At 46.6% G+C, this 27,111-nt stretch overlaps 1 protein-coding gene across 1 annotated transcript; it reads right to left on the minus strand.

Annotated features, from left to right (window-relative positions):
- Positions 1 to 1,937: 1,937 nt before the first annotated feature.
- Positions 1,938 to 21,351, minus strand: LOC125742277 (uncharacterized). The gene is made up of 14 exons (XM_049014155.1): positions 21,211 to 21,351; positions 20,965 to 21,124; positions 20,174 to 20,661; positions 13,797 to 13,845; positions 10,996 to 11,089; positions 10,457 to 10,518; positions 9,980 to 10,276; positions 5,329 to 5,619; positions 5,142 to 5,195; positions 4,905 to 5,000; positions 4,588 to 4,618; positions 4,452 to 4,501; positions 4,142 to 4,176; positions 1,938 to 3,034 (listed from the first exon to the last, which is right to left on the minus strand). Exons 3-14 carry the CDS (start codon positions 20,375 to 20,377, stop codon positions 2,921 to 2,923), a joined length of 1,377 nt encoding a protein of 458 aa, XP_048870112.1. The 5' UTR covers positions 20,378 to 20,661; positions 20,965 to 21,124; positions 21,211 to 21,351; the 3' UTR covers positions 1,938 to 2,920.
- Between the last annotated feature and the right edge of the window lie 5,760 nt (positions 21,352 to 27,111).

The following is a 27,111-nucleotide window of genomic DNA, read 5'->3' on the forward strand; positions in this document are numbered from 1 at the left end:
TTCGTGAATTACTATTAAAATGGACACATTGTTGTATAAAAAAAAAAAAATGTAGGTTTGTCCGACTGTCACGTTTGCAATCAACAACCTCAAAGGATGATTCAGCTTCACTGGCGCAGTTCAATAAGTGAAGCAGGGCCCCCTGAGTCTTTTGTGCTTCAAATAAAGAGGACTGAAGCAGCTCCAGCACTCCGCGACTGGCCCTGCATACTTGCGTAACATCTTTGTGGGGCTCAAACAATGGCAGACCGTGGCGGATGGGGTTTTTGCGGTATAGCATGACATGGTGTGGTGAGCAGCTTTCACACTGGGAGGGGTGCAGAGGTAAGAGCTCTATAGCCGATCTTTTGGCCGATGCTCAAGCATTTTGGATAAAAACAAAAAAAAAAGGACAGCAGACGTGATTGTTTTCCTTGTATCTTCTCTCGGACGGGCGCTTATTTACTAGCCTAGAGTAATATAAAATGAAAATGATCTCGGTAAGATGAGAAGCTCTTCTAACATCCTCCCAGATGCACAAAGCAGCCAGTTATTATAGCTTTGGCCTTTCATCTGTCGCACAAAATATAAAAGATATGAATGCTGGAAAAATAACAAAATCTCCAAATGCTCTCAGCGCACCATAAAACCCATTTAAGTCCAGTGCATGTTCTAACCCCAGTTTAAAACAAATAGCAATCCTAATGCTAATACAAACTGTAGCATTAATTGTTAGCCTAACCCTAACCCTACCTCTAAGCCTAATGGTATCCATAACCACTGGCTGTAACCCTTATTCTACCCTTTCATCGTTGACCAGTGCTCTGTGAAAGTCAGTGCTGCCACCTACTGGAAACAGCTAATCAATTTCCATGTACTTGTGCAGGCAGCACCAACCACATAAACTTCACAAGAACCAAAGAGTGGCGCGTGTGCAGAGACCACCGGACACCCCTGCTGACAAAACCTGTACGTGTCACTCAATCCTGTGCATTTATTCAGACAAATGGGATTTAATGAGGTCACCAAAATCTAAAATCGGGCGACGTAGGTAAACTTTATACTGGCACATTGTCTGAGGGGTAAGGATGGCCAAGAAGATTAAAATAAAACTACTTTCCAAACTAACCAGTTCACAGGAGTTTTGCTGCAGTTAGAGTATATTGAACTTTGAGTAGTCAGTCACAGAACCAGTATTAGCATCTCATATCCGTTCACTATTCTAAACAGTTATCTACGAATTTACCAAAAGAAGGTCACAGTCTGCAGCCCATCCCAGGAAGTACAGGGCGTATGATTGGTGACACCAGTCTATCACAAGGTACACACTCATATGCTATGTTTAATTTAGAGACATTCATTATCGTAAGCTCGTGTTTTTGAACTGTAACAGAAAACCAGAATAACAGCGTGACGGGAAGATTGTGCAAATGCCACACACAGAGCTGCAAGCTAATATTTAACTCTCACATTGCCACGATACAGTTTGTTATATATAATTTAAAGCTTATGAAACAGTCGTGGGAAAACGGGAAGAACGTTTGGTGTCGTCTTTGAGAAAATGAAGTACCAACCACAGCGAACCTTTAAACGTAAACAAGTTATAGGCTACACTAATGCAATTAATTTAAAAACTAGAGCAAACCACCAAATAAATAACAACCACTGACCTACATGCTTTCCATGCCAGACAAGCTCCGAACCGCTAAAAAGTTACAATAGTCCATCTACAGCGTCGGATGTTTTCCTGATGGCGGCGATACCACAAGCTGCGTTGTGGCACTTCATTACTACTTCATTAGTTTATTTCACTGGGTTTAAGCGCCCTCTACTGACGCCTTGTTAAGAAAACCACAAACTGGATCGTTCACATATTATAACTGTGATATAAAATGAGACCATACAATAAAACTTCGCAACCTTGATAAGGATAAGAGCCTGATGGATGAACGATACAGTTAAAAAAAAACTTCATATTCATTAAAAAATCAACACATTATTAAGGATACATTAACAAGGTTAATTATATATTATATTAAAACAGAATTAAAATTACATCCTAACAGATTAACATTAATAGGCACCATTTGGGAATCTATGTACACAGAATATGCTTGCGTAAAAAGATTTCGAAAGCACTGTTCAGGAATCGTCTTCACTTACATCATAAATGTTGAAATAGGTTTTTGCGCAATATAACAAAGTACTCAGATGTTTGACAAAAATAAAAATCAGTTGCAATATGCATTATGTGTGTTTTCTGTCACAGCCTAAACATGATGTAGGTGATGATGACCAATCATCTTAAAATACTAAACAAATACTAAATCCTAAACAAATGTAAACAAGTTATAGGCTACACTAATGAAATTAATTTAAAAACTAGAGCAAACTCTCTCTCTCTCTCTCTCTCTCTCTCTCTATATATATATATATATATATATATATATATATATATATATATATATACACACACACACACACACACACACACACACACACACACACACTATGTGTATATCTGTATGTTTGGGTCTCCGCCTGGGTCACATGTGTGTGGAATTTGTGTGTTCTCCCCATGTCATCGTGGGGTTTCCTCCGGGTACTCCGGTTTCCCCCCACAGTCCAAAAACATGCTGAGGCTAATTGGAGTCACTAAATTGCCCATAGGTGTGCATGTGTGAGTGAATGGCATGTGAGTGTGCCCTGCGATGGGCTGGCCACCCATCCTGGGTTGTTCCCTGCCTCGTGCCCATTGCTTCCGGGATAGGCTCCAGACCCCCCGCGACTCAGTAGGATAAGCGGGTTGGAAAATGGATGGATGGATGGGTGGATGGGTGGATGGATGGGTGGATGGATGGATGGATGGATGGGTATATGTATGTATGTGTGAACATGTATAGGCATAAGCATGTTAGCGTCATGGATGATACTACTGTGTTCAGAGTAAGGACAGGTTCCTAAATGTTGAGAAGGGGTACTGAGATCCGGAGAGTGGCGTACTGGGACTCCTGGCGGTTCCTCCCACTCTGTCATCCGCACCTGGGGTCCAGTCCTGCACACACACCCACACACTCAGCAGTTAATACGCCGTGACCAAGCTGTGGATTGGATTTTCACAGCCCCTTGGTGGGGAACGTCTCTGAGCAGATATGAAACCTGGACAGATATACATTACCAGTTTTTTCAGCACAAAAGCCAGATTCATGAAAATATATTTAACGCGATTATTTAGCCAATCCTAAACCTGTGTACAATGTGTACGACTGCACAAACAGACAACAGTAAACATATCGACACCCAGAGCCACCGTTAGACCTTTTTTAGCCCCCTGAAAAAAATGTTTATTGGTTTAAATCCATGAATAGTTTGCCACCCCCCAGTAAAGACCTAGCCCCCTTATTCATTCATCTCTAACTACACCCCCTGTCGACACCTACCACCAAAATTCCATTCATCTCTGTTATGGCTTTTGTATATTTTGTGTTAATGGACTGAATACATAGTATTTAATTTTAGAACAGCCCAAACACATTTTATTCTTACTTTGACAGCTCCCAGATGTAATGCATTTTTAAAAATGAAAACATCTATAACTGACTGCATAAATAAAGATAATAATTAAATGCAACTGCCTCCCTGTCCAAGGTTTACCCCGTCTTGTGCCCTGTGCTGCCTAAGATGGGCTCCTGGCCTCCCTTACCTGAGGCACACACAGCGTCATGCACCCCTTCCATTATAAGTTAACATAGTCTTCGAAATCTTTTTTTTACTAACAGTGAGGAACTCCCATGTTAATGCGGCACACAGAGCTCTGTCATGAGTTTGTTGCCATGAGGAATAATTAAATTAATCTGGTTAATTACTAATGTAAATAATCAAAACCACGGTAAGCAGCTTCACAAGCAGTCAGCTAGGAATCTGAGCCTGTGGGTGTTGATAGTTTGAAAAGGTGATGCGGAATCCATACAAGCAAAGGGGACACACAATGGGTGACTTGCAGACACTTTTAGAAGAAGGTGATGCACTGCTACATATTGCAGTGAGTCGCGGGATGGGGAGAGACACACAGTGACCAGGCCGGGTTCTCAGGAGGGAATGATCTGTCAGCTCGGGCTGCAAATTGGAGCTACAGGAGCGACACGACTCCCAGCTGCTTTACCTGTGAGCCAACGCTGATGCGTCTGAGGGTAAGGTCTGCGGGAACACAAGAGTCAGAACTTAAGCTGAATGCCATTAAATGGCTGCATCCATTTTTGCTCCCTTCGTTAAATGGCTATTTTGACACTGTAATGGTATAGACCAGTGCAATACCCCTTATTCGCAATTATCTTTGGTTTATCCAATGTTGTTATTTTACGGGAAACAGAAGTATCAGCTCTCGTGTTTCGTTTCAAATGTAAACAAAAGGAAAGCTCTTCAGAAGCCTCGCGTCAATGACTGCCACATGATGACGAGTGGGAATGCCGTACCAACAACGTGGTCCGTGGCGTGCATGTGATTCCAGAAGAGGGCCTCCTCCCTGAGCACAATATAAAAATGTCTCATTTATGCCATGTGCATTCATCAGGCGTTCTTTAAGAGATTTTTCTGTGCACAGGAAGATACCTTTTCCGTCTCTCCTCCGCCAAAGCTTTCACTGGAAGTGGAACAGAACCAGAATGTCAACACAGGCACACAGACGGACTGGCAAAGTGGCCAGCTATATATAAGTGTGTGTGTGCATGTACATATATAAATAATCAGATGTCTTGGTCCTGCCCCCTCTAGTTGCTTGAGCTCACCTCCTCTGCAATCCGTTTGGTTATATCTCTGAACCAATCATTTTTCCTTCTGCCCTCAGAACATTTTTTGTGTACGTAAGAGTCCCACTAGTACAAAGAGATGGTCTGGTATCACACAAGATAAAAGACCCCCAGAGGTACCTTTCTTATACACTGCAAACCCCAGGCATCCCAGTGCTGCAGTGAACAGTATGGATGCAGACAGAGAGCCTGCAATCAATGGCCAGTCTACCTTGCCTGCAGTGGTGCGACAGGTGAGACGCATTGACTCACTGGATCCGTGTAAGACATACACAGTTCGGATGAGTGACATTCAAAAGCTTTCGGTAAACAGCTCTGGGTTCATGTGTTTCTGCTGGTATGGTGCATATACTTTACCTCCGTCATCTGAGGCAGCAGGAGGCGGGACAGCTGCAGTATTTAAATTTGTTTCTGGAAGATAATCATAACAAGGAAACAAGTATGTATTTGCATGGATGTACCCACAGTACATTAAGACCATTTCAAGATAAATATGAAATACACATGCCCACATACACACGCGCGCACATGTGCGCGCACACACCTGTAATGCCATACAGAGTTATGGGAGCACTGCGTTCAGACTTTTTGACGTCGGGGCCCAGATGCACGCTGTACTGACACTGGTACTGGTTCTGCCCACTGGGGGGGGAAAAGCGGGCACTGTGGCGGGTCGTGGAGGCCTTCTGGGAGATCACAGGGTGCGAGGATCCCAGATGGAAGAGCGAGAACAGGGCTCCGGGGTAAGACGGCGACCCCACGCACTCCAGACTAATTTCCGTCTCGTCTATGGGGTCCTGACTGGTCAAGGACAGACTTGGTGCCGGCAACAACTCTGAGACAAAGAGAACCATGCAGCATCACTGCATCAGTCATCTGCTAATAATCCAACATAGCAGAAATATAATCAGGACCATGTTGTGGCATGTCACGTGCCAACAATAACGGCCAAACAGCATCCAGGGCAAAATCAGACCATCATAACATTCATCATGGATCAAGGCTGATTCTACATTTTTTCATCTTCTCTGCTTTCTTCTTTTCCCCTCGTATTTTCACTGCTAAATAACACTGACTGCTGCGTTCACGTATTATAATCCATCTTCTAATAATGTGTTCGCCTTAAAATCCAGGCTTCGCCCACTAGTTTTAAAAATGCCAGTGCCATCCAATCCGTGACAGGGTGCCTAGAAGGGGCGTGGTGTAACGCAGTGAAGTTTCTAGCCAGGGTTCCCTGAGGGCTCCACCCCCAGCAGTAACCACGTCACATGATGCACCTCCAGCTTACCTAAGACTGTTAAGTGCACTGGCTCACTGGGGTGGATTTGTCAGCCCATGTGCTGGCAAGGTGAGCTGGTAGAGACAGATGTAGGACCCCTCACCTGCCACCCCCATGGCATGTGTTCCTTTCCTACTGTTCTGTACTGATCACAGCTGTCTGTGATCCATCTCCAGTGATAGACATTAACCACAGCTGAGGCCTGTGATCCATCTCCAGTGTTCCACATTAACTACAGTTGAGGCCTGTGATCCATCTCCAGTGATAGACATTAACCACAGCTGAGGCCTGTGAACCATTTCCAGTGTTCCACATTAACCACAGCTGAGGCCTGTGATCCATCTCCAGTGTTCCACATTAACCACAGCTGAGGCCTGTGATCCATCTCCAGTGTTCAACATTAACCACAGCTGAGGCCTGTGATCCATCTCCAGTGATAGACATTAACCACGGCTGAGGCCTGTGATCCATCTCCAGTGATAGACATTAACCACAGCTGAGACCTGTGATCCATCTCCAGTGTTCCACATTAACCACAGCTGAGACCTGTGATCCATCTCCAGTGTTACACATTAACCACAGCTGAGACCTGTGATCCATCTCCAGTGATAGACATTAACCACAACTGAGGCCTGTGATCCATTCCTACTGTTACACAGCTGAGGTGCTCACAGGGCTGTCAGATGTCAGAGCATATCACATGTCACTCAAAGGATACCACAGCACTCATACCGCATTAATAAGCAGGCAGCCCACATCAGACAAGGGTATGTGTGGCAGTCTTCACCCCTCACCAGCTGTGTGATGACGGAAAGATCAATGATAGAATTTACTGGATATTTCCAAGTGTGAGAAAGTGAGAGAAAATGCTATATCAAACGTATCAATTACTTAATTAGATATTTTTTACTTCAGGTTTATTTACATAATTTACTTTCATGTATTTTACCCTAAACCTACATAAGAATTAACTACATTGTCTTCCACATTGCAGGCCTATCGCAAACCTCAACTGTGGCCAATGTGGAAGAGTGGGAATAGAATACAGGCCTTAGCTGTGGCCAATGTGGAAGAGTGGGAACAGAATACAGGCCTCAGCTGCGGCCAATGTGGAAGAGTGGGAACAGAATACAGGCCTCAGCTGTGGTCAATATGGAAGAGTGGGAACAGAATACAGGCCTTAGCTGCGGCCAATGTGGAAGAGTGGGAACAGAATACAGGCCTCAGCTGCGGCCAATGTGGAAGAGTGGGAACAGAATACAGGCCTCAGCTGTGGTCAATGTGGAAGAGTGGGAACAGAATACAGGCCTCAGCTGCGGCCAATGTGGAAGAGTGGGAACAGAACACAGGCCTCAGCTGTGGCCAATGTGGAAGAGTGGGAACAGAATACAGGCCTCAGCTGTGGCCAATGTGGAAGAGTGAGAATAGAATACAGGCCTCAGCTGTGGTCAATGTGGAAGAGTGGGAACAGAATACAGGCCTCAGCTGTGGTCAATGTGGAAGAGTGGGAACAGAATACAGGCCTCAGCTGTGGTCAATATGGAAGAGTGGGAACAGAATACAGGCCTCAGCTGTGGCCAATGTGGAAGAGTGAGAATAGAATACAGGCCTCAGCTGTGGTCAATATGGAAGAGTGGGAATAGAATACAGGCCTCAGCTGTGGTCAATATGGAAGAGTGGGAACAGAATACAGGCCTCAGCTGTGGTCAATGTGGAAGAGTGGGAACAGAATACAGGCCTCAGCTGTGGCCAATGTGGAAGAGTGGGAACAGAATACAGGCCTCAGCTGTGGCCAATGTGGAAGAGTGGGAACAGAATACAGGCCTCAGCTGTGGCCAATGTGGAAGAGTGGGAACAGAATACAGGCCTCAGCTGTGGCCAATGTGGAAGAGTGGGAACAGAATACAGGCCTCAGCTGTGGCCAATGTGGAAGAGTGGGAATAGTATACAGTCCTCAGTTATGGTCAATGTTGAACTGTTTATATAACAGAATAAACAAAGCTGTGGATTCTTTTAAAATCAGCATCATACCCACCATACGTCCCCTGCTTCGTACCCTGTGTTTCCCACTGGCTCCTGGCCCAGTGTGTTTCTGGATACTGAGTAAGGGATTATGGGATATGAACGAATGGGTGTTTGAATCTACTGCATATACTGAAAAATATTACACAATATTTGACTGTGTATAACGTAAAGTATACTGATTATCATACAGTGTAATTGTGAATCACATAACGACAAAGGACATTCTACCACGCTTCAATACTGTTGGGTAACAGTGTTCCACATCCTAGACAATGACTAGTGGGACTCCAAAGGCAGGTCTCTCACACTTTTTCAAGAACAAGTCCTGTTTACAACTGGGTCCAGTGCTATTTTACTGTAATGATAACTGGTATATTTATATAAAATAACATTTCTTCTGCTCTCACGCTAATATTATCTGCATTTCAGAGCAAAGTCCTAAACCATGACAAAGGAAACCACAAATCAATAAGTGTCAATAAATTAAAGGGACACACAGTAACGTTTTACTTGATGGGGCACAAATAAGATAGTATTATATTATTTTTTATGCAATAATTAACCACAAACTAAGTCTTAGTTACCAACTGATCTCATGTTAACTCATCATTAATGAATAAATGTTTTATAACAAGTAGTCACTATATTTGTTACTATATCTGTTAATTCTGTAAACCTTTGTGAACTACTGAAGCTACTGAACTACTGTTTGTACATCAATAATGAATCATGATGCACCATTTATCTCAAGTAGACTATATTTGTTCAGGATTTGTTCATGATTAGTACTTCAGTAGTAACTTAGGTATTACTAATTATTTGTGCCTCGTCAAGTGAAGTCTTATGGAACACACATCTACCAGAAACTGATTTGGTGCAGTCTGCAAAGTTAACTATACTAGGCACATTAAGCCAAGCAAACGTCACAGGATATGAAGGTACTCATTCAAAAACAGCAGCTACAGAGTCACATCAATCTTCAGTGTTTTCTGCATTTGTCAGCCCAGGCTGAAGGATGGGTGTGGCAGCGTTTCGGTGGGTGTAAATGGTACATACAATGGTGCTATGGTACATACGCTACCTGCCTTTTCCTGTCAAACCGTCAGGCCCCGGAAACCTCAGTAACGACACTCCAACCAGAAAGGGCTGCTTTGCTCCAGGCGAGTCCATGGTACGTCGTACTCTGACGGCGATTTAACAAATCTGTGTATTTCTCAAATCAGCGGCCAAAGGTGTATTTGCGATGTCCTGAGACAAGTTTGGTTTGCCTTTTACCAAATAATGATTTCTTAACTATTATTAAAACCACTCATTATAATTACAAAAACAACTGTACTGTAGATAAGTTAATCACCACAACCTTTAACTAGATTACACGTGGTTAGTAAGTTCTTTTTGAAGCACTCTTTGTACTGCTGGCATCCTGCCCAGGGTATGCCCCCGTTTTGAGATCCTAGTAAGAGTTGAATCAAAAACAATATTTGCAAAAAAAAAAAAAAAAAAAAATTGGATCAATGGAACAGAATTTCGAAGCCTCAGCTGTGCTTCATGTTAATGCTGCACACAGAAGTGTACTGTCGAGTAGTACAATGCATCTCCATCCCCCAGTGAGACGGAGACGGGAGGAATTTCGATCCCAAGCTGCAATCACCATACTATTTAAACCCCCGTCTTTCATAACTTTGAATGCAGCTTTCTCCCACTGCCAGGTTCTGCGGCAGTAGAATCAATTGCATTTAGGGTCCATCGCAGTGTCAGTTATCTCCATCTCTCACAGATTATAATGAACCCTGAGGCATTAACATCGCCCACTGCGCATTATAACTGTCTGCCGATCATGCATTCCAGTCCATACAGCGCACTGGGGCTCCTGCCTGCTGGCTTTACTCACCTGCTGGTTTCATGTACTGGCTAAACTGGCTGTAGACTTTGTCTTGGTCCTGGTAAAGGCAACAGAAGTGTTTGTCCATCGCGAGGTGGATCTCCAGGCTGAAAAGTGCCTCTGGTGTCTTTTGACTGAAGGACACAGTGTCCACCAAGACCTTGTCCTGGTAGAGCTGGAACATAACCCCCCCATATCCAGGGGGGGCCCGACAGAGTAAGTCCACATTGCCCTGACCCTGGGAGTGTTCCTGGGTAAGCAGGGGTGCCGGGAGGACGGGGGCATGGTCACACATCAGGGCTGCAGCTGCAGTGACAGAATGAGAGTCGTGGTCCAGCGGTTACATCCTGGTCTCACTGCAGTATGTTTTTTTTTATTTTTACGTCTTTTGTCAGTTCAGTTTACGTCATGCCAATGGTTAAATCTGTATCAGATGATTAAATTAAGACCAAGAGAACAGAAAAACCCAAAGATCTACCTACTTACCCCAAAATAGCAATATGAGGTTCAACCCTGTAAGCGGACAGCGATGTCGAGAGAGCAGCATTCTGTAAGGGCAGTGTGCCGGGTTGTCTTGAGCTCCACTGGATCACATTCTAACATCGGGTTGAACCCACTTACAACACAGGAAAAGTTTACTTCCTTCCTCTAAATCTGCGCAGTTTCATTTTCTGAATTGTTTTTTAAATACTAACAAAGGCTGATCTATCCACTACATGATGATTCATAAGCAGTTTAATTTCTCATACGAACGCAAGTAAAGAAGGAATCGAAACTGTAAACTGTGCTCTTCACTGGTGTATACATTTTTTCTTAGTGTTTACTATAAATATAGAGATTCTTTCAGGCTCTCTAATGATCTACAGTACTGAGTGGAAGTCTTAGGGTGACTTTGTTTGTTGGTGTAAAACCATGATTTTCAGACTGTGTTAGCTCAGTCACTTCAAACCTTCTCCTGTGGGGAATCACCACAATATTTGCTGTTACCACCCAGTATACCCAGACATAGTTGACTACTTGCCTACCTATGGTCATGAGCTGTGGGTAGTGACCGAAAGACCGAGATCGCGAGTACAGGTGGCCGAGATGAGTTTCCTCCGCAGGGTGGCTGGGCTCTCCCTTAGAGAGAGGGTGAGGAGCTCGGTCATTCGGGAGGGACTCAGACTAGAGCCGCTGCTCCTCCGCAGGGTGGCTGGGCTCTCCCTTAGAGAGAGGGTGAGGAGCTCGGTCATTCGGGAGGGACTCAGACTAGAGCTGCTGCTCCTCCGCAGGGTGGCTGGGCTCTCCCTTAGAGAGAGGGTGAGGAGCTCGGTCATTCGGGAGGGACTCAGACTAGAGCCGCATGTTAGAGTGTATCTGTGTATTTTATCATATTATTATCCTCCTATATGTGTACGTGCAACCCTTAACAACTAACCCATGGCCCAGAAAGGGTTGCAGACAAGATGTCCTCACAGGGGCCTACCAGATTGTGAAGCAGGAATAAGAGACCTTGAGAAAGGAAACAGATTCTGTCAACATAGCAGGGGGCCCACCTTGAGAAATGTAATGCTTTGTATTAACCCTGTTTCACGGAGGCCTCACACAGCATTGACTAGTTTAAAGACAAGACCCATGTAACCCCTCCCCTACCCTATAAATAAAGAAGCCAAGGGACTGTCCTGTGTGACACTCAACAGAGGCGCAGATACTGTCTGTTGCACCTGAAGTGGGCACCCTTGCGCAAGTAAAAGAGAAAGACATGTGCTGTCTCATTATTCCTGGGTCCTAGAAGTGGAAGTGTGTGAGTGGTAAGCTGCGGCGCTTCCTCACACAGGAGATTGTAGGAGTGAAAGCTACGGCGCTTTCTCCAACATAACTAGATTGTAGGAGTGAAAGCTACGGCGCTTTCTCCTAACATAAATTGGTCCTTCGAGCCGGATCCGGAGAGAGATACCAGAGGGCGCCGACCAGTCCGCCAACGAACGACACCGAAAGCTGTCGACAGTCTCGCTCATAGGGAGTGAGTGAAAGACCTGCGACGTGAATTCGCCACAGGCCGGTGGTTAGAACCGTTCCCTGACGGCTGGGCTGGCGCCTGACGGGTCCCCGGACAAGAACTAGAACCACTTTGTCATAAAGGAAGGACCAGGTGAGAAGCACGACGCTGCAGCAGGGAAAGCGGGTGTGAGTTGAGAGGGCAGTAGCGGCCCCATACACCCGGCCTAGGTGCAACAACATACTGGTGACCAAGGGAAAAAGGACGGGTTTCACCCCTGAAAACTGACACCGCTGTCTCTTTAGAGGACAGTAGAAGGCCGTGCCAGTGTCCTCCCGAGGTCTCATGCCAGGGACTTGCACTTAGGGGTTATTATTTTTTGTATATAAAAAAAAATGGGGCAAAGTCAAAGCAAGGTAGAATTAGCGGGTGATGAGAAATTCATGGAAAGGTATAAGGAGGGGGCAGGAATAATAAGCAACCAAAAATGGCGGAAAAAGCATGGGTTTTCAGGAACCCTGAGTACAGAAAATATTCTGAGATTACAGACAGAATTGAAATTAGAAATGATGTCCGGCCGCTGTACAGGCAAGGACAAAGTACAGAAAAGACGAGAATATGTCTTATCCGATGTTTGGTTAGAACAAAGCAAACTCCGTGATATAGCCAGAAAAAAGAAACAGGAAAAGAAAAAGGAGACGCTGCAAGCGGCCCTTGTTAACATAGACGAGGAAACACCGCCGTCTGCTCCCCCGCAGACACCAGCGGACGGCCCACCAGTACTACAGCATCCCCCACCATAGCATAACATGCCAGACCCCCCACTTCCTGCTGTGCGGGGAGCTGAAGGAGGGAGTGCAAGGCCACACCAAACGAGAGCGACAGACCCGCATTTACGAATGCGAATAAATCCCGAGAATAAAAAAACACAATGGTACCGTTCGGATTCCGAGGATGAATCTGAACTGCTTGCTCCCATGGTAGAAGTTGCAAACCCCCGTATAGCCCCTGGCAAAGGAGGCCAAGCCTCACCAGCAACAATATTAGTATACCGCCCCTGGACAGCGGAAGATAGGGCTGCTGCCCTAAAAGGCATTCCACCCATAGAGGATGGAGTACCTGAATTCTGGTCCGCCATGACTGAGTTGCAGGTCAGTTTTCACCTAAATGGAAGAGAGCTGTTCCGCTGTTTTAGACAATTACTTAATCATAAATGGGGCCGGGTGGCTGGAGACTTTACTGGACAAGGAGCAAACAATTTGCCCCTCGGTCACGATGACCCACAATTACAACTAGCATTGGGCGACTTGAGACAGAGACTAGAAACAACATTTACAAGACGAGTTGATTACGGGAGAATAGCCCAATGTAAGCAAAAGGAAGGCGAAGAGCCAGAGGATTTCTTGGACAGGGTACGCCCGTTGTTCAGGACAAACTCTGGGATTCCTCATGGGGAGGACGAGAACGGGGTGTACCAACAACAATTAAAACGGGTTTTCCTAGCAGGGTTAAAACCTGAATTAAAGAAGTATATTGATAAATACTGGGTCCATCAAAACACAGGTACAGGGCAGCAAGCCGTTGAGTATGCCCAACACGCTCAGAAAGCTAAAAAAAAAAAAAACTAAACCAGAAGCAACATTCGTAGCCCGAGGAGATCAAATAGTGGCGTATGCAAAACAGAAATACAGGAACAGACAAAACCTCGCGCTGATATTGCACTAACTCCAATTCCAAGCGCCATAACCTTATTTGTCGATGGCTCTGCAGCCAAAGACAGATACGGGAAAAATAAGGTTGGATACGCAGTTGTGACTAAAGACAAAGTAATAGAGGCAGGAGCCTTACCATCCACATGCTCAGCCCAAGCAGCAGAATTATATGCTGTAATCAGAGCCTGTGAAATACATGAAGGACAGGAGATTACAGTATATACGGACAGTCAATACGTGTTTTCTGCAGTACACCACTATGCAGCAGTATGGAAAAATAGAGGATTTAAAAGCTCCCAAGGAACAACCTTGACACACGCAGCACTTCTACTTCGATTGTTAGACGTTGTACAAAAACCAAAGACACTCGCGTTATGTAAATGCAAAGCACACCAGACTGATAATTCAGAGGAAACGAAAGGCAATGCGTTTGCTGACCAAGCTGCAAAGGCAGCAGCCCAGCAAACGCCAGAAAAAACAGAGAAGGGGTTATTCCTTATAGAACAAGATGTACTATATGATGCACAACAACAAGCTCCTACGTCAGAGAAAGACAAGTGGATTCCGCGAGGAGCCACACAAGAGAAAGACCTATTCAAGTTAGACGGAAAACCTATCTTACCCCGCAGCCTGTATAAAACCGCCGCGGTTGTGAGTCATGGGGTAACCCATGTCTCAACAGGAGGGATGGTACATATAATATAACAACATTTTTACACTATAAATTTTTCCAATTTTGCAAAAAACTACTGTAGAGCATGCCTTATATGTTGTAAACATAATGCGCAGGGCAATCTAAGACCCAAACGAGGCCAATTCCCTAACCCTACACAACTGTTTCAGGCAATACATATGGACTTTGTGGAATTAACATGGTCACAGGGAGAGAAATACTGCCTAGTGATAATAGACACTTTTTCAAAGTGGGTGGAGATATACCCAGTAAAACATTGCGATGCAATCACAGTTGCCAAATGCCTGGTGTCCCACTGCTCATTCTGCCCTTACCAGACGCCTCATTCGCGGAGTAACAGTGGAAGTCCGCTACAAAGGCACGAAGAAACAATAGGTTTTCGTTGTCTCAACCCGGTGAAGAAAACAGCTGAACTGTACTCCTTTAGGATGGCTCTGGTAGGGTGTCCATGGTGGGTTAAGGGAATATTGGGAAGTCTTTTCTGTCTTATGGTAATGTTGATTCTATGGCTGGTACCAGACACTGAGGTGCAGGAGAAGAAAAGGTGGACTCCGGACGGAGTGCACCTCACTAGCATAAAAGGAGACGAAACCCATCCATTCCTACGGAACTATTGGTATCGATATGTATATGATGTGGTATCCAATAAGAATTTGACTAACTGCTACAAAGGCAAATGGTGATACAGAATCGCATGGTGCTAGATCTCCTCACTGCAGCGCAAGGAGGAGTGTGCGTGCTGTTGAACCAAACCTGTTGTACATACATTCCTGACAATGTGCATTCACCCAACATGACTAAGGCAATGCAAAGGCTGAAGGACTTGCAAATTGCTATGACCACCGACACAAGGACGCAGAACGACTATTGGATGTCCTGGTTCACTACCGGGGCTTGGTGGTCCATATTACTCAAATTGAGTATACCATTTTTTGCATTCTTTGTGATGTTCTTCTGTTGTTGTATCACAGTGATACCTTGTTTTCCTATAATGATTAATTCTGCCCTGAGCTCTGCTTTCCGAGCCCAGGAGAATATGTTTTTGTCCCTCACCCAAAACATGGAAACAGATGCAGATGAAGAGGAGCAGGGGTGGATGCATGACGCACCATGACGGACGGGCCGAAATCCTCACCGGCATGGCCCAGTCCCGAAGTTTAGAGATGCTACACCCTTGTCTCTTTTTATATCACAGCAAATGTATAATTAACATGATAAACAGGAGGGAATGTTAGAGTGTATCTGTGTATTTTATCATATTATTATCCTCCTATATGTGTACGTGCAACCCTTAACAACTAACCCATGGCCCAGAAAGGGTTGCAGACAAGATGTCCTCACAGGGGCCTACCAGATTGTGAAGCAGGAATAAGAGACCTTGAGAAAGGAAACAGATTCTGTCAACATAGCAGGGGGCCCACCTTGAGAAATGTAATGCTTTGTATTAACCCTGTTTCACGGAGGCCTCACACAGCATTGACTAGTTTAAAGACAAGACCCATGTAACCCCTCCCCTACCCTATAAATAAAGAAGCCAAGGGACTGTCCTGTGTGACACTCAACAGAGGCGCAGATACTGTCTGTTGCACCTGAAGTGGGCACCCTTGTGCAAGTAAAACAGAAAGACGTGTGCTGTCTCGATTATTCCTGGGTCCTAGAAGTGGAAGTGTGTGAGTGGTAAGCTGCGGCGCTTCCTCACACAGGAGATTGTAGGAGTGAAAGCTACGGCGCTTTCTCCAACATAACTAGATTGTAGGAGTGAAAGCTACGGCGCTTTCTCCTAACACCGCTGCTCCTCCGCAGGGTGGCTGGGCTCTCCCTTAAAGAGAGGGTGAGGAGCTCGGTCATTCGGGAGGGACTCAGACTAGAGCCGCTGCTCCTCCGCAGGGTGGCTGGGCTCTCCCTTAGAGATAGGGTGAGGAGCTCGGTCATTCGGGAGGGACTCAGACTAGAGCCGCTGCTCCTCCGCAGGGTGGCTGGGCTCTCCCTTAGAGAGAGGGTGAGGAGCTCGGTCATTCGGGAGGGACTCAGACTAGAGCCGCTGCTCCTCCGCAGGGTGGCTGGGCTCTCCCTTAGAGAGAGGGTGAGGAGCTCGGTCATTCGGGAGGGACTCAGACTAGAGCCGCTGCTCCTCCGCAGGGTGGCTGGGCTCTCCCTTAGAGAGAGGGTGAGGAGCTCGGTCATTCGGGAGGGACTCAGACTAGAGCCGCTGCTCCTCCGCAGGGTGGCTGGGCTCTCCCTTAGAGAGAGGGTGAGGAGCTCGGTCATTCGGGAGGGACTCAGACTAGAGCCGCTGCTCCTCCGCAGGGTGGCTGGGATCTCCCTTAGAGAGAGGGTGAGGAGCTCGGTCATTCGGGAGGGACTCAGACTAGAGCCGCTGCTCCTCCGCAGGGTGGCTGGGCTCTCCCTTAGAGAGAGGGTGAGGAGCTCGGTCATTCGGGAGGGACTCAGACTAGAGCCGCTGCTCCTCCGCAGGGTGGCTGGGCTCTCCCTTAGAGAGAGGGTGAGGAGCTCGGTCAATCGGGAGGGACTCAGACTAGAGCCGCTGCTCCTCCGCAGGGTGGCTGGGCTCTCCCTTAGAGAGAGGGTGAGGAGCTCGGTCATTCGGGAGGGACTCAGACTAGAGCCGCTGCTCCTCCGCAGGGTGGCTGGGCTCTCCCTTAGAGAGAGGGTGAGGAGCTCGGTCATTCGGGAGGGACTCAGACTAGAGCCGCTGCTCCTCCGCAGGGTGGCTGGGCTCTCCCTTAGAGAGAGGGTGAGGAGCTCGGTCATTCGGGAGGGACTCAGACTAGAGCCGCTGCTCCTCCGCAGGGTGGCTGGGCTCTCCCTTAGAGAGAGGGTGAGGAGCTCGGTCATTCGGGAGGGACTCAGACTAGAGCCGCTGCTCCTCCGCAGGGTGGCTGGGCTCTCCCTTAGAGAGAGGGTGAGGAGCTCGGTCATTCGGGAGGGACTCAGACTAGAGCCGCTGCTCCTCCGCAGGGTGGCTGGGCTCTCCCTTAGAGAGAGGGTGAGGAGCTCGGTCATTCGGGAGGGACTCAGACTAGAGCCGCTGCTCCTCCGCAGGGTGGCTGGGCTCTCCCTTAGAGAGAGGGTGAGGAGCTCGGTCATTCGGGAGGGACTCAGACTAGAGCCGCTGCTCCTCCGCAGGGTGGCTGGGCTCTCCCTTAGAGAGAGGGTGAGGAGCTCGGTCATTCGGGAGGGACTCAGACTAGAGCCGCTGCTCCTCCGCAGGGTGGCTGGGCTCTCCCTTAGAGAGAGGGTGAGGAGCTCGGTCATTCGGGAGGGACTCAGACTAGAGCCGCTGCTCCTCCGCAGGGTGGCTGGGCTCTCCCTTAGAGAGAGGGTGAGGAGCTCGGTCATTCGGGAGGGACTCAGACTAGAGCCGCTGCTCCTCCGCAGGGTGGCTGGGCTCTCCCTTAGAGAGAGGGTGAGGAGCTCGGTCATTCGGGAGGGACTCAGACTAGAGCCGCTGCTCCTCCGCAGGGTGGCTGGGCTCTCCCTTAGAGAGAGGGTGAGGAGCTCGGTCATTCGGGAGGGACTCAGACTAGAGCCGCTGCTCCTCCGCAGGGTGGCTGGGCTCTCCCTTAGAGAGAGGGTGAGGAGCTCCCACATTTTTCTATGAAAATGTAATAAACAAAACACAGAAAAGACTTCGCCGATCTCTTATCTGGCCGCTAAGTGCTACCATTATTCATGTATAGGCATTTATCGCAAATTAACATCACTGCAATCCAGTGGATCACTGTTAGTGCCCTTTTGCACATTATTGAAGTAAATCAGAGCAGTGAAAATAATATGAATATGAAACAAGTAAAAAACTTACAGCCATTGTATTCAAAGACAAAAGAAAAGTATAAGAGACGGGGAAACTTTAACCTTGCTCAAGGCCGTACGTCACGCGCTGTTGGGAGTCCCCTCCTCCACAATACGAAGAATATGTATCAAACTAAAGGCAATGGGTCACAAGTTCAGTATAAACTGATGTGGCATGTCAAAGTGAAGGGCAATCCTGCCGTTTCCATGGCTAGTTCTCGTACAGCGTACAGTACCGACTGGTCGAAGAGATGGTTGTTAATCGGGTAGGTCGTTACGTGAGGAGTATCTCTATAATACATTCATAAAGTATAATAACCATGGCTGTAGCCATATTAGCCATATTGTAGCCATATTAGCCATATATGTTGTAGCCATATTAATTATGCATTATGAGTACTCTATGAAGCGCTCATTTATAGTGAACAACAAATACCTTTATAATGCAGTACAAAGCATCCTTAATTCTTATACTGACCATTATAATGCATTATGAAGGTATTCCTAACTCTAGCTGTAGTTAGCTAACCCTTATGGACTAGGGCAGTACAGCCTCACACTGATGAACTGAGGCAATACAGACACACACCCATGGACTGAGGCAGTACAGACACACACCCATGGACTGAGGCAGTACAGCCTCACACTGATGAACTGAGGCAATACAGACATACACCCATGGACTGAGGCAGTATAGCCCCACACTGATGGACTAGGGCAGTACAGCCTCACACTGATGAACTGAGGCAATACAGACATACACCCATGGACTGAGGCAGTATAGCCCCACACTGATGGACTAGGGCAGTACAGCCTCACACTGATGAACTGAGGCAATACAGACATACACCCATGGACTGAGGCAGTATAGCCCCACACTGATGGACTAGGGCAGTACAGCCTCACACTGATGAACTGAGGCAATACAGACATACACCCATGGACTGAGGCAGTATAGCCCCACACTGATGGACTGAGGCAGTACAGACACACACCCATGGACTGAGGCAGTACAGACACACACCCATGGACTGAGGCAGTACAGACACACACCCATGGACTGAGGCAGTATAGCCCCACACTGATGGACTAGGGCAGTACAGCCTCACACTGATGAACTGAGGCAATACAGACATACACCCATGGACTGAGGCAGTATAGCCCCACACTGATGGACTAGGGCAGTACAGCCTCACACTGATGAACTGAGGCAATACAGACATACACCCATGGACTGAGGCAGTATAGCCCCACACTGATGGACTGAGGCAGTACAGACACACACCCATGGACTGAGGCAGTACAGACACACACCCATGGACTGAGGCAGTACAGACACACACCCATGGACTGAGGCAGTACAGCCCCACACTGATGGACTGAGGCAGTACAGTCGCACACTGATGAACGGAAGCAATACAGACACACACTGATGGACTGAGGCAGTACAGCCCCACACTGATGGACTGAGGCAGTATAGCCCCACACTGATGGACTGAGGCAGTACAGACACACACCCATGGACTGAGGCAATACAGAGACACACCCATGGACTGAGGCAGTACAGACACACACCCATGGACTGAGGCAGTACAGCCCCACACTGATGGACTGAGGCAGTACAGACACACACCCATGGACTGAGGCAGTACAGACATACACCCATGGACTGAGGCAATACAGACATACACCCATGGACTGAGGCAGTACAGACACACACCCATGGACTGAGGCAGTACAGCCCCACACTGATGGACTGAGGCAGTGCAGCCGCACACTGATGAACGGAGGCAATACAGACAGACACCCATGGATTGAGGCAGTACAGCTTCACCCTGATGGACTGAGGCAGTACAGACAGACACCTATTGTGTGAAAGTGGAGTGAGGCCTGGTCCCTGGACGGAACATCTGTACACACAGCGTGAACAGACAAGTATCCCAAGACTACAAGAAAGAAGAACAGGGAAACCTACAGTAAAATGCAGGGATATACACAGGACTCACGGTGATCTGAGCATGGTCCCTTCCCTCACCCAGCTTAGCATATGCCTGCAGGACCTCCTCCAGGCAGCAAGGTGGAGCCGTTATGTACAAGAACTCCACCACTTTCAGGTTGAGGATGAAGAGGGAGAGTGTGCCCAGCCAGGCCTGGGGTGATAGCACTGCCGTGGAACACGCAACCCAGCCGGGGTGTAGAATCGGCGGCATGGACGGGGAGCTGCTGATCCGACACGGCCCTGTAAGCTTGTCTCATCCAGTACTGGGGGGTGGGGGGGGGACACAGCTAAATAACAGGGGGAGAAAGATGAGGGACCAGTGAAATCAGTGGAATGGGCATTTAAACCTGCAAACACAGCACCGCGGTCAGAGCTGGGGTGAATCGGTGCCAATCAGCGGTGCCTCATCTGCTCTCTGTCTGCTTCAGGCCCTGCAGGATGGACACCCATGGCAGGGAATCGAACACCGGCTGGCATTCCAGCACGCTGCTGTACCTGCACCACATTGAGGACAGGAGAGAGAGAACACAGCGTCATACTATATTGTCATACAGACTGAGGCAGGGACACTGTACAGTTATACAGACTGAGGCAGAGACACCATATTGTTATACAGACTGAGGCAGGGACACTGTACAGTTATACAGACTGAGGCAGAGACACCATATTGTTATACAGACTGAGGCAGGGACACTGTACAGTTATAGAGACTGAGGCACTGTATGGTTATATGGACTGAGAAAGGGTATAAAAACTAGAGGCACCTTTCTGAAGACATCTCTCTCTTCTCCATCTCACCTTCGTCAACTCAACCAGCACAGTGGCACTGGGCCCCCAGAGCAGACAGCTGGACATGCCCTGCAGTCGGAACCTCAGGTTCTCCAGGGAGGTCCACGAGTCTCTGCACCAGTTGCCTCGGTCCACCTCAGACAACAAGTTCCAGCAGCAGCCGCTGCAGCTGAGCGGCCAGGAACACGCATATCTTCACATCCACGTTCTGAAAACAGCAAAGCCTTTTATCATTTACAGTCTATTTTTGCTTACTCAAGGCTATGACACACATGCTCCTTAGCGTAAGCCCATCAGTTGACGTGATACTGGAATGAGCTAGACAGTGCAGTGCCACAAGACGTCCTGCGACTGGCTCTCCAGGAGCTGACACAGGGTGAGAGCGTGCTGTCTCAGAGTCAACAGGCGGGCAGCTGGACCCTGCAGAAATCTGGACAGCTCCCGCAGGGCCTGGAACACAGAAGGTCATAGGTGACAATGCACATCTACTGACAGTGCTGTACAGCAACCCTTACAAAATAATAATGTCTTCCTCAAATCCAGAGGTTGGTAAAGATTGTTCACCTTTGTGCCCCTGAGGAAAGCTTTTAACCACAACTGCTGGGGATGGAATGACCCTGTGTTCTCAAAAAAAAGGTATGTTGCTTTGGATAAAAGCATGTAAAATGTAAAGTAATATTATAGAAAGAATACACATATTAATGAATGATAAATTAACCCCTTTCTAAACTAAAATTATATAAACACTGTCATTCATGATTGTGTCTGTAATGCTGTAGTGCAACCATTGAGTTCCAATACTGACAGCTGACTTGACCTGAGCCGGACTGGCAAGTCTCACCTCCAGCATAGGATTCTGGGAGTCAGGCCCCAGCTCCAGCGAAGGATTCTGGGAGTCAGGCCCCGCCTCCAGCGGAGGATTCTGGGAATCAGGCCCCGCCTCCAGTGGAAGATTCTGGGAATCAGGCCCCAGCTCCAGCGGAGGATTCTGGGAGTCAGGCCCTGCCTCCAGCGGAGGATTCTGGGAGTCAGGCCCCCGCCTCCAGCAGAGGATTCTGGGAGTCAGGCCCCCGCCTCCAGCAGAGGATTCTGGGAGTCAGGCCCCTACCAGTCTTGCTGCGCCTACAGGAACAGCTGCAGGGAAGGGTTTTAGCTGACAAAATGCTTTCGTTTTCTTTCTGGGGACAAAATACAGCAAGGCATTACTTGACTTCATCATTAAATAATGCCTTTGTAGCACAGAATGTATTTTGAGCATGAAATTGAGGGCTTGACACTTCATGCCCCATAAATTCGGTTAATCTTTCATCACTTGCATAAGTTCTCTGTAACTGTTGTGTATATAAGAAAACCATTGACTGTTTGTATAAAGTTCAGAAGTTCCATAAAGCATGCCAGTCTGTTCATTTAATTGTACATGATTTATGATCAATGGAGCTATTCAGTTAACACAGCTCTGCTGGGAGAAAAGAAACCTCTACTACTGAAACCAAAAGCTTTAGCTGTTTAACAATTAATAATGTTTTACTACAGGGGCGGCATGGTGGTGCAGTGGTTAGCACTGTTGCCTCACACCTCTGGGTCCCAGGTTCCAGTCTCCGCCTGGGTCACATGGGTGTGGAGTTTGCATGTTCTCCCCATGTCGTCGTGGGGTTTCCTCCAGGTACTCCGGTTTCCCCCCACAGTCCAAAGACATGCAGTGGCTAATTGGACTTGCTACATTGCCCATAGGAGTGAATGGTGTGTGAGTGTGCCCTGCGATGGGCTGGCCCCCCATCCTGGGTTGTTCCCTGCCTCGTGCCCATTGCTTCCGAGATAGGCTCCGGACAACCCAGTAGGATAAGCGGTTTGGAAAATGGATGGATGGATGATCTAGCACACATTTTTATGTGGCCCACACGAGTTTGGACACATTCCAGTGTGACCCACTCACTGAAATGAGTTTCACACCCCTAATTTAGGCTGTTTTTTCTAAAATGTCAAGGTCTCTGAATTGCCGGCCCCTCTCAGTTCCTCACCTCCCCTCATGTAGTGCTCAGGGTCAGCCTGGATCTGCATCTGAACAGCTTCCGTAGGGTTCCTGTACTGCTGTGGAGCGCCTGCTCCAAACCTAACTGACACTTGTTCCTGGTGCATCGTTCAGGTCTCCTCCTAGCAGCCCTCGTTTCCGTTCCCTCAAAATCAAGTCTTACAGTGATTCACCCACCTGCCATTTAAAGAGGTGCCATCCTTCACCCTCTCATTTATAACAATCACTCTCCTTTTTAATATGCAAACAGGATCTTTACGCAGCCCGTCTCTTACAAATTACACATAAGAAATTTCTTCAAATAATGAAAGATTTGCCTTTGAAAACTGCCTGAATCCTACATCAGCCGGAACATTTATACTGGAAAATTATTAAAAAATAAATTTCACTCTGATAACAGTTTTTTTTTCTTTTGAAAAAACAGATTAGTTCTGGAGCCTTACTCCAAAAGGTGATGACAGATTACAGCAATCTATATATGCTATTCAAGGCTAGACATTCAAGACAGACTAAGGAATGGGGACGTGACATTTGAACAGGAGGAGGATTAAATATTTAGAAGAAGAATTAAAAAGTGCTACTTTTTGAAGTTAAAGTAGTCATTCTCAAGAGATGGCTGACTTTGTTCAAAAGGAAATGTTCAGAAGTTAATTAAACAGACAATTCATCTATCCATCCATCCATCTATCCATCCATCTTCTACCCACTTATCCAAGTCAGGGTCCTGGAGGGTCATGGAGGCAGCATAGAGCACAAGGCGGGGGTAACAGTCTGCACAGGGTGTCAGCCCATCACACAGCACTCACTCACATGCATACAATCAAATACTAAGGGCAGTTTAATGATACCAAGTCACTAACCGGCTGTGGGTGGAAACCAACATGAGACAGTCAGAAACTCCACACACTAAGAGCAGAGAGAGGATTCCAACCCCCAACCCTGGAGGGATGAGACAAAAATATGGGGGCAAAGTAATCAGATATCCCAGGTATTGCCCACAGCACACGGACATCAGGATGCAGTGGAAGCCCTGTTTGTGCATTTCGACAACGTCCCGCTGGACGCAGCACACGTACAGGGCTCAGGCACGGCTGAGGTCAGGACCCACAGGCGTGAAAATCTGATGCAGATTCAGGGATGTCAGAGGGGAGGGGGGCAGGAGGGTGCCAGTGAATATCGCAGGACCTGTCACCGTGGAGATCACCTACACCTGCAAGATGGGAGGGGGCTCAGATCAAAGCATCAAAATATCAGGTCCGATGACATCAAAAAACTGTCTGGTGGTGAACATTTTCAATGGATCACAGTTCAACACTGGGATGGCCTATCATGACAATGTACTAAACCTAATATCTTAACTAATACAAATTTGAAAAACTAAATACAAATCTAACTGACTGACTGTTAATTAAGGCAGGTTAATTCTAGACTGTTTATTCTGAGCTGGAAAACAAAATGAAGGGCCCTGCATCACTAAGCCATTCACAGCATAATTCTACAGTACCTTACACTGGATGGGGGAGGAGTCACGTCCCTCAGGAGCCAATCATACGGCTGCATTTGCTGCGGGGAAGACACGCTGGACAATGCTGATAAGACCCTTAGCACCTGAGTGGAAGTATGGACTCAGATTAGCACACAACCGAATTCTCTTCCACCCGGGAGCCATAAAGTCACATTGTGCTCTTCACCAAAGGGTGTAATAAAAACTGAGGATTTGTGTATGTTTTGCAGGTACTTTATTACTGCATATAAATTACATTTAAGTTCAATGTATTTCTGCCAGTCTGCTAGCGGCCTCGCTTGCAGTGCGTTTGATGGCAGTAGGAAATGTGGGGAAGGACATTGTCCCTTTGAACCTCTCTTCATGACTTGGTTTGAATACTTCCAATCCAGTGGGGAAAATGCTTTGTCTGCGGCATTCTCGAAATATTAGTAACCCATTCATTTAAAAATATAGTTAAAAATTCAAACCAATTAATTCAATATTTATTATGTTGCTGTAGCGTAAATTGCAGTTCTTTTAACCCCCCCCCCCCCCCCCTCTTAAATAGCCTCCCTAGGGGGCTCTTACCCCCACTATCAGGGTCTTACAGTCCTCCTGCATTACCTTCGCGCGCGCGCTAGCGCGCCTCCTGCGCAAAAGTGGGGAACGTGCGCGTGTGCGTGGTAGCATACGCTAGATCTGCAGCCAGCGTGCGCGCACACAGCTCCTCCGCGCAGCGCTGCAGACCCGAGTCCTCCAGGTGTCTGCATACATCATGCACCTGGCGTGCAGCGCCCGGCTTGGCGGGCTGGGGGGGCTGCATGCTGCCTCTGCACTGCGATGTTACCCACGGCTGTCTCCTCACGGGAGATTTAGAAAAACATGTTAAAGAGTAGTACCGATGTTTTGAATAGTCTCCATTCGCTAGTAGATTTTCGCCACAATTCATAACCCGCCTAAGCTAAATATTTGATTTATTTTACGTTTAATATTACCTTTCCTACCTGTTTTTTTTTTAATTTTATCAGTGATATTTCTAAATGTACTTTTAGATTTAGACTTTTAATCACACCATCTAGTACATCAAGAATACTATTTTTAAGAACTTACCGATTAGAACTGCCTTAACGAACAATATAGGCCTACATTTTAACGTTGTACTAAACTCGGACTGCTGCCTTTATATTAACAATACATTTATTTATAAATGACTATAATACTTACATTATAACAGCTATATACGTGTGTAATAATACTGTACCTTTAATAATAATAAATGTTCACTTGTACACAGCATAAATAAATGTTCACTTGTACCGTGACTATTTCTTCGGACGCTTCGACGCAATAACTGAACACGGCATGATCCTCAGCGACCACCTGTAACGATGGCAAGGTTAACAAAACAATACATCGTAAATAAAAAAAACATATTACGCAGGAATACATTTTGGTTGGATGTCTGTCTTTGTTAAGCGGAAATTTTGTGATTTAGCTGTAACACATGACACAAACAGAAAACGGGCAAATTAACATCATCTGGTTTTGACCAATAATACGAAGTCCAGCCGTATCACTGAAAGAGTGGAATCCCAGCTAACAGGAAACATTCCCAGAACTTTAGCAGATATTATGTGAAGGTCTTCTCAAGGTTGGCAGAGAATGTTCTTGCTGTAACATTAATATTATTTCCAGGTTTTACATTTTAGCAAAGGTTCTGCCAATTTCAGCACAAGAATATTATTACCTGAACATCTTTTTAACGCAGCCTATGTTGAAAAATATTTTTAGTATAAAATATTATTTAAAAAATTGCTATATGCCTAAGTATATACAGTGAATGCGCCGTCCAGCCCTGAATTCCTGACCTTTGATGTGTAAAGTGACAGAATAATCCGCTGTCTTACCATACATTTCACTCATTTTTATATTATTAGTCTTAGGTATAGTAGTAGGATAACAGTCTGGGAACATCAGGAAAACTGGACAATTAGAATATTTCCATACCTTAATTGTAATGTTTGCAAAATGTTCCCAGAATAAAAAATAAGTTAGCAGATATCCTTTGATAACTACATTCCCAGTATTTTCATCTTTATGAGAATTTATAAGACTGTTAAGCACCCAGTTATGGTGTTTGGCTCCAGTATTTATCAATTGGTATGTTTTCCATAACAGGATAATGCTTACAGCTTCAGCATTCATGGACATGAGGCGGGGAGCGAGGGCTGTGGTAGCTATTCTGAACTACATGGTATCAATAAAACATTTACCATATACGGTTTTTACCATGCAAATGTAAATCTAGATTAATCAGTGTACCGTAGACAATAAAAAACAGCTTAATTCGATTTACTTAGATATTAATTGAATAAGATGTGCTTTTTCAGCAGGCCGGCTTCTGAGTGTTCGTGCAGTGGAAGTGGACAACTTTATCTACCATGGGCAGCCATCAGAGTGTGTCAGGATCCAGGTTCCTGTTATCAGAGCCCAGGCAGGTCTGCCCTCATTGCTCTCCAAGCGCTGATAACCACCGGCCTGCCATAATCAGCCACTGCACGGCACCTAGGAGAAACGCATCTCACTGCACAGCCGGGGACCCCAGCGGAGCGGCGTGCAGGAGAGCTGGATGCTGGCATGG

Source organism: Brienomyrus brachyistius, chromosome 5 (genome assembly GCF_023856365.1).
Source record: "Brienomyrus brachyistius isolate T26 chromosome 5, BBRACH_0.4, whole genome shotgun sequence".
Lineage (NCBI taxonomy): Eukaryota > Metazoa > Chordata > Actinopteri > Osteoglossiformes > Mormyridae > Brienomyrus > Brienomyrus brachyistius.

Excerpts from the sequence above, each read along its gene's own strand:
- LOC125742277 (XM_049014155.1), bottom strand. The coding sequence starts at position 20,377 with ATGCCGCCGATTCTACACCCCGGCTGGGTTGCGTGTTCCACGGCAGTG. Across the intron at positions 11,090-13,796 it reads TTGGGCTGAGCATGTGGATG|GGAGAGCCCAGCCACCCTGC; the intron begins GTAAGGCTCCTG and ends CCTCTCTCTAAG. Across the intron at positions 5,196-5,328 it reads AACTCTGTATGGCATTACAG|AAACAAATTTAAATACTGCA; the intron begins GTGTGTGCGCGC and ends ATTATCTTCCAG.